Source organism: Diabrotica undecimpunctata, chromosome 9 (assembly GCF_040954645.1).
Source record: "Diabrotica undecimpunctata isolate CICGRU chromosome 9, icDiaUnde3, whole genome shotgun sequence".
In the NCBI taxonomy this organism is placed as follows: domain Eukaryota; kingdom Metazoa; phylum Arthropoda; class Insecta; order Coleoptera; family Chrysomelidae; genus Diabrotica; species Diabrotica undecimpunctata.
The window spans coordinates 52,121,634-52,129,327 of NC_092811.1; the positions used below are offsets into that span (position 1 = coordinate 52,121,634).

Here is a 7,694-nt window from a genome sequence, read left to right on the forward strand (position 1 = left end):
ATAGAAAGAGATCTGCCCGTAAGAAAGCAATGAAAACAGTTGAAATGGAAGCCATTGCTTTAGACTACCAGAAGAATCTAAATCTTCCTAATATTACAACAAATGATGCATACTATAAAAGACAATTAACTTTCATTTCTTTTAATATTCATGTGATGTCAACTAATCAGCCAATTTTTTATTGCTATCCAGAGACAGTTGGAGGAAAAGGCTCAAATGAGGTAGTATCATTTCTTCATAATTTTATATTTGTGTGTCTTAACGAAAATGTACGCCACTTAGCCATATTTTGCGATTCATGTGGCGGACAAAATAAAAACTTTACAATGTTCCGTTTCCTACACTACGTTGTTCACATTGCTAAGAGGCTATCAAGCATTACCGTCACTTTTCCAATGCGTGGGCATTCGTATTTAGAGTGTGATCGAGACATGGCATTGGTATGTCAAAAGACAAAAGCTGAAGTTCCTCAAGATTGGATTACTGAAATTCGTACGTGCAGAACCAAGCCTACTCCATTTCAGGTGATTGAAGTAGATCAACCAATGATTAGGGATTGGTCAACACTACTGGATTGTTATTACAAAAAGAAATGTCCATTTGCATCAAGACCTATTAGAGAGTTTAAAATTTCTGAGGATCATCCTCGCATAGTGGAACACAGATCAAGTTACAATGGGCATTGGGAATCTTCTGTGATTCGTGAACCAATCAAAGACCTAACTGAAGTATACCCAAAAGGCCAATTTGAGTTGCCACAAAAATTATACAACGGTGAGTATATCATTATTATTATTATTATTATTGTTTTTAAAAAATGTTTCTTTTAGCACTTTTACCAATATCAGATGCTAAATTTAAAGATCTACAACATTTAAAGACATTTTGTGGACCAAAAGCAAAGACATATTTTGAAAATTTACCAGTCGCAGAAGTCACTAATCAAAAAAAGAAAAGAAGAATACTTTAAGTTATATGTTCTAAACGATTATCTAGTTATTTACGAATAAATACTGCAATAACACCGGTTTTAATTTTTTACACTACTTCAAAAAGGTTTGCCAAGAAATAAATAATGTCAAAAATATATAAAACTTATATGTAACCTTTTAAAAACATTCCAACAATCAAAACAATATATATCAGAAGTTGCCAAAAGTAACAATTTTTAAAATGTAGTGCTCTAAACCTTTAAAACCAGGTTTCTCAAAATTGTACTTTATTGACATTCCCCCTTTTTGCAGTGTACTCTTCATATATAGACTAAGAAAAGGACATAGAAATCAACACGACATGTCTTCTGGAGTAAAAAATGAGTTACTTTGCTAAAGTATAAATATTGATATTTGGAGTTTCGTTATGTTTTAAATTTTCAAATTTTGTTGTATTTTTTGTTTGTTTTTGACTTTTTTATCAAATAATATAAACAATGTTTCAATTTTAGGATAGTTGAAAAAGACATGAAGGTCCAAGAGGGCTCTAAAAATTAATAATTTACAAAAATTTATGAATTTTTCCTATAAAAAAATATGGTGATGACAGTTAATTAAGCTTCAATTTTAGTATTTATATAGTATATTTAGTATTTAGGTATTACTTACATACTTAAAAATAAAGAAATACATTGCATTAATAACCTGTTCCTTTAAATCTGCCGATATATATATATATATATATATATATATATATATATATATATATATATATATATATATATATATATATATATATTTTGAAAATTTACCAGTCGCAGAAGTCACTAATCAAAAAAAGAAAAGAAGAATACTTTAAGTTATATGTTCTAAACGATTATCTAGTTATTTACGAATAAATACTGCAATAACACCGGTTTTAATTTTTTACACTACTTCAAAAAGGTTTGCCAAGAAATAAATAATGTCAAAAATATATAAAACTTATATGTAACCTTTTAAAAACATTCCAACAATCAAAACAATATATATCAGAAGTTGCCAAAAGTAACAATTTTTAAAATGTAGTGCTCTAAACCTTTAAAACCAGGTTTCTCAAAATTGTACTTTATTGACATTCCCCCTTTTTGCAATGTACTCTTCATATACGGACATACCCAAAAAATCAAAAAATATAATCCGATACAAAATTAATCCCATATATGAAGTAGAAAGAAAAATTCTTTTGTATCCTATTACAATTAATAGCCTAGAATATGAAAAATATGAAATTGAATCTAATGAAATGTTTTTAGCAAAATATGGTGGAATATATATAGTAATCATACCTATGTATATACAGATGGATCTATCGACCCACAAACAAACCAATCTGGATTTGGAATTTATATACCACAGATTAATTACAAATTTTCATCAAGGCTCCATAATTACACACAAATCTGTACAACTGAAATGATAGCTATATATAAATCTATCTCTGTGTGCATTGAGAAGGGGATCATGAAAGCAGTTAACTTTGCGGATTCAAAAAGTGCTTTATCCAAAATTTCCAGTCTCAAATGGGATCAAATGGATTACGTAACCATAATGACCAAAAAACTATTGGTAGAAGCTAATAATATGGGATTCTCGATAGGAATAGAATGGGTACCTGGACATCAGGGGATTAAAGGTAATGAGGTAGCTGATAGGCTGGCGAATATTGGGAGAGAATTAAGAGTACCATATAATATAAAAAATGTTAGTACAGATATCTTTTGCGTTACAAAAAAAGACATTTTAACACAATTCTACAATGAATGGCATTCCCAAATTAAACATAAAGATCCAAACTATTGCAGATTGCAGTGTGATTTCCCCATAAAACCATGGTATGCCAAATGTGGGTATATGGGCAGAAATACCATAACAAATATTAATCGTTTACGTAGTGGACATTGCAAAACTCCTTGCTATCTCTACAAAATAGGTAAAACGGAAACACCGATATGTGAATGCGGAACCATTGGAACAGTGATCCATATCTTCTGTGAATGTCCCATAAACAAACACAAAAATATGGATCTATATTTACAACTAATAAAAGCAGGAATAGATTCCAATATCTTTACATAGTATTCTATATAAACCCTCTGAGAAAGTTATAAAAATAATTATTAAATTCATCAAATTTTTTCAAATCGATCTATATTTTTTTTTTATACTTTCAAAATAACAAAATAAATCTAGAAAATATGGAAATATCCTAACATACAAAAATGTACGTCCTTAAAATCCTTAATCTTAACCGAAGGTAGCATTACCCATATACCTAATGTGCCAATGTTTGGAAGCTACCCCCAAACGAGAAAAGTCTAATCTAACCTTAAATGAAGAAGATAAACAAATGGAAAAGCTAATCTTTCAGTATCACCCAGTTGTGAATTAGCAGTAAACAGTAACCTTAAATGAAGAAGATAAACAAATGGAAAAGCTGATCTTTCAGTAATACCCAGTTGTCAATTAGCAGTAAACAGTAACCTTAAATGAAGAAAATAAACAAATGGAAAAGCTGATCTTTCAGTATCACTAAGTTGTCAATTAGCAGTAAACAGTAACCTTAAATGAAGAAGATAAACAAATGGAAAAGCTGATCTTTCAGTATCACCCAGTTGTCAATTAGCAGTAAACAGTAACCTTAAATGAAGAAGATTATCAAATGGAAAAGCTGATCTTTCAGTATCACCCAGTTGTCAATTAGCAGTAAAGTAAACAGAAGTAGAAATTTATCCCTGGTTGTGCATTGCCTAGAGCAAGACGAGCATAACCTTACATGTACTGGGTAAATGATTATATAATCGAAACCCAAAAACAAACTAAGAAGAAGAAGAGTCCAACGATGACGTTTCCATTCCAAAATATGGGAATTTTTGGGAAACTTCAACATACTTTAATTCCAATTCATTTAATCAGACACCGACAAAACCATTCCGAGAAATATTTTTTAACGAACCAAACCACACTGAAGAAGCTAATAGTTTCACACCCAGTGAGCATCACAAAACATGGCCAAAAAAACTGTTCAACCAATCTTGTGATTCCAAACCTAGCAGATCTGTCAAATTGGTTAACACGAATGTGTTGGAAAATTATTTGGACATGTCATCCTCTGAGTCTGATCCTTATGCTTCCGTTAACGATGAAAATGATCCCGAAGTTGTTTTATTGGATCAGGAACCTGATCAAGAAAAAGTATCAATAAGAAAGTCACGCAAAAGAAAAAGAAACCCGATTTCCTGGAGAAGAAATATAATAAAGACATCTCGAAATAGCGGAAAGGAATACAACTCTTGGAAAAATAAACTTCAACCATCCCGGAAAATGAAAGATCCATGTCATTGTAGAATGAAATGTAGCGAAAAGATTCCTGAAGAAGAAATGCAATCTATATTTGGTCGTTACTGGAATCTTGGAGACATCAACAGACAACGAGATTTCATTTCAAAATTAGTGCAAAGAAAAAATAAAGAAAGAACAAGAATTAGCCGAAAGAAGATAAATATTGCTGCAGAGAAAAATGAAGAATCGACTTCTCCAAACCAAAATAGTAGAAGAACATTCACGTTTGATTATTATTTCATAAAGGACAACATCAAAGTACCTGTGTGTAAGATTTTCTTTTTAAATACTCTTTGTATAAGTGCCCAGGTTGTTAAAACTGTACTTAATAAAACTTGTTCCATTGGTACGATTTCCGAAGACAGAAGAGGAAAGGCCTGCAAAAACTCCTTACTCAACGAATCTGTCAAAGAATCCGTTCGAGAACATATAAATTCCTTTCAGACAATTGAAAGTCACTATTGCAGAAAAAACACAACACATTTGTATTTACCTGCATCTCTTAATATATCCAGAATGTATTCTTTATACAAGGAATACTGTTCCGATATGAACATTACTGAAGTAGCAACGGAAAGTATATACAGGGCTGTCTTTAATTCAGATTTTAATATGTCATTCTTTCAGCCAAAGAAAGACTTGTGCGATATTTGCCATGGATTCGAACAATCGTCTACTGAAGAGAAATTAGCAGCTGAAGAAATATATCAATTGCACTTGAAAAACAAGAATTTAGCCAGAGAATTTAAGGATGCAGAAAAAAAAGAGCTGAGGAGAATCAACAGACTTGAGCAGTTTTTAATTTACAACAAATACTTCAGGTACCAAAGTCGGAAGTTGGATTAGCGTATTATAAGCTAAAATTGCCAACTTATAACTTTACTATTTTCAATATGGGTAATAAAGAATGCAACTGTTATATGTGGTATGAAACCATACGCAAGAGAGGCTCTTGTGAAATAGGTAGTTGCCTTTTGAATTTTATAAAGCATAATATTGAACACGGTAGAAATGAGTTTTCATTTTTTTCTGACAATTGTGCCGGACAAAATAGAAATAAATACTTATTTTCATTATACAAATACATTTCTCAATTATATAAAGTAAAAATTTGTCATAGCTTTCTGGAACGAGGGCACACACGAAATGAGGGAGACAGTATTCATAGTGTGATTGAAAGAGCATCACGTAATATTCCAGTCTATTCTCCTCATCAATGGTACACAATTGTCAGAACTGCAAAGAGAAACAACCCGTATAACGTCGTTGAATTAGACCAAGAAAATATATTTGATCTAAAAGAACTTCTAGCAAAAACATCTATTAATTGGGACAAGGATGAATCTAATCAGAAAGTTTACTGGAACAAATTACGAATTCTACAAGCCCGGCCAGATTATCCAAATATGTGTTTTTTAAATACAATTTTGAAGACATTGAATTTAAAAAAATTAATCTGGTCAAAAAGGGTAGAAAGACACTTCAAATTAATATTGAAGATATTGAACTGAAGCCAAACTATACGAGGCAAAATTCATTAACGAAAAAGAAATACGACCATTTGCAATTTCTTTGCCAGAAGAAAGTTAGTTCATGTCGATATCATGATTTTTTTAAAAACCTACCTTATGATGAAAAACGAACAGGGGAAGAAGATTCAGATATTGATGTTTAAATATTCATAATTGTTTAGTTTTAGTTCCTAATTTTGAGTTAAATTTATTTGTTTTATTTTCTATTTTGTTCCATCTGTTTGATTTTTTAAGTAGTAATATTTTCTGTCATTTTTTAACACGGCCCAGTTGTTAATAATTTCAGAAACTTATTTGTTAAACCTGAAAGCCGACAATATACGATTTATAAGTAAGTACACTGTTTGTGTTAAAATAATTTATACCTATACCTACTACATGATTAGATTATTGATATTATGGATTGCTGAGAACTAGCCTAAGTACTTCCATGTAAGTATATTCTATGTCCAAATTTGGACATAGACTACATCAGTTGAGACTTTACTAGTCTATGTCCAGCTTTTTTTTAGAACGTGGCCTTTATCGTTAAAGCAATGAACTGTAGGGAAAGTAGCTTTTTAAACATTGTTATACAATTTTCTGATAAAAGAATTTTATAATATTTTGAGAAAAAAACAAAAAAAATGCTCTCCTCTAAAATTAACATTTTGTGGCTTAGGCTACTTCTGCATCCAAGCGACGAGTTATCTTAATAAAAGCTGCTATAAGTCTGAATTGTTGTTATTATCAAGATGTTTTTCAAATTATTTCACATATTTTTTACATAGAAATCGAAAATAAATTCAACACTTGTAATAAACCCTTTAATATAACCAATTCTTACTTGAAAATTACTGTTAATTTTAATATTTATCTATAAAAAATAGCATTAACAAAAAAGAGTTATGAGAAATGACTTCCCTATATAGTTATGTGGTGATTTGAGTCCTGTGGCAGATGACAAAACATGATGTATTTTACATCACTTACAAAAAAAATGATTAGTAAATTTAAATAACATTGTTATTGCTTGATATTTTGTATTCAGTTAGTCAAAGAACAGCTGCATAGTTAAATATAAAATTTGCTATGAATAACTTAACTGATTTTTAGAACCCTGTTAAACTTTAAAATTGCTTTCCAGAAAAGTTGATGAAACATGACATCAGCTTATATCATCTACTAACAGATCTATTTCTCTTGTAACTTAGTAACATCATAGTTTATAAAGTTAAAAAATAAAAGTTAATTTAACAACATTTAAAGGGTTTTTACCCATGTACTTGGTGGCTTCAAATATGTACACCCAGTAAGTATTAACCACACTTTTTGTAATTACCTTGGTCACAATTTTAAATTTCATGTTTGATTAAATTAAAGTGGTCAATCTTTTTAGGATAGCACTGATGATGGAACATGATGGACATGTTAAAAGAATGCCAGAGTACAGATGGCCTAGAAGAGTACTGGAATGGATCTCTCCTGAAAGAAGAAAGAGAGGACGACCACAGAAAAGTTGGCGCAACAATATTGATGAAGCAATGGCGGCAAGAGACTTAGAAGAGGCAACTGCATATGACAGAAAAAGATGGAAATTGGGGACGGAGAAGCGGCGATAGCCGTAATAAATCCGTTATTATATATATACTGATGATGGAATATTAATTCTGTGATGTAGCCCGATAGGGTTTTTAATATTATACCTTTTATAAAGAAATTAAAAAAAAATGTGATACATGGTATATATATATATATATATATATATATATATATATACATATATATATATATATATATATATATATATATATATATATATATATATATATATATATATAGAACCTACAAGAATTTAGTTTCCTTATGG

The 7,694-nt window shown here is 30.3% G+C and overlaps 1 protein-coding gene across 1 annotated transcript; it reads left to right on the top strand.

Moving 5' to 3' along the window:
- Positions 1 to 261: 261 nt before the first annotated feature.
- Positions 262 to 1,067, top strand: LOC140449537 (uncharacterized). Its single transcript, XM_072542741.1, has 2 exons — positions 262 to 774; positions 831 to 1,067. Exons 1-2 carry the CDS (start codon positions 327 to 329, stop codon positions 968 to 970), a joined length of 588 nt encoding a protein of 195 aa, XP_072398842.1. The 5' UTR covers positions 262 to 326; the 3' UTR covers positions 971 to 1,067.
- Positions 1,068 to 7,694: the final 6,627 nt, after the last annotated feature.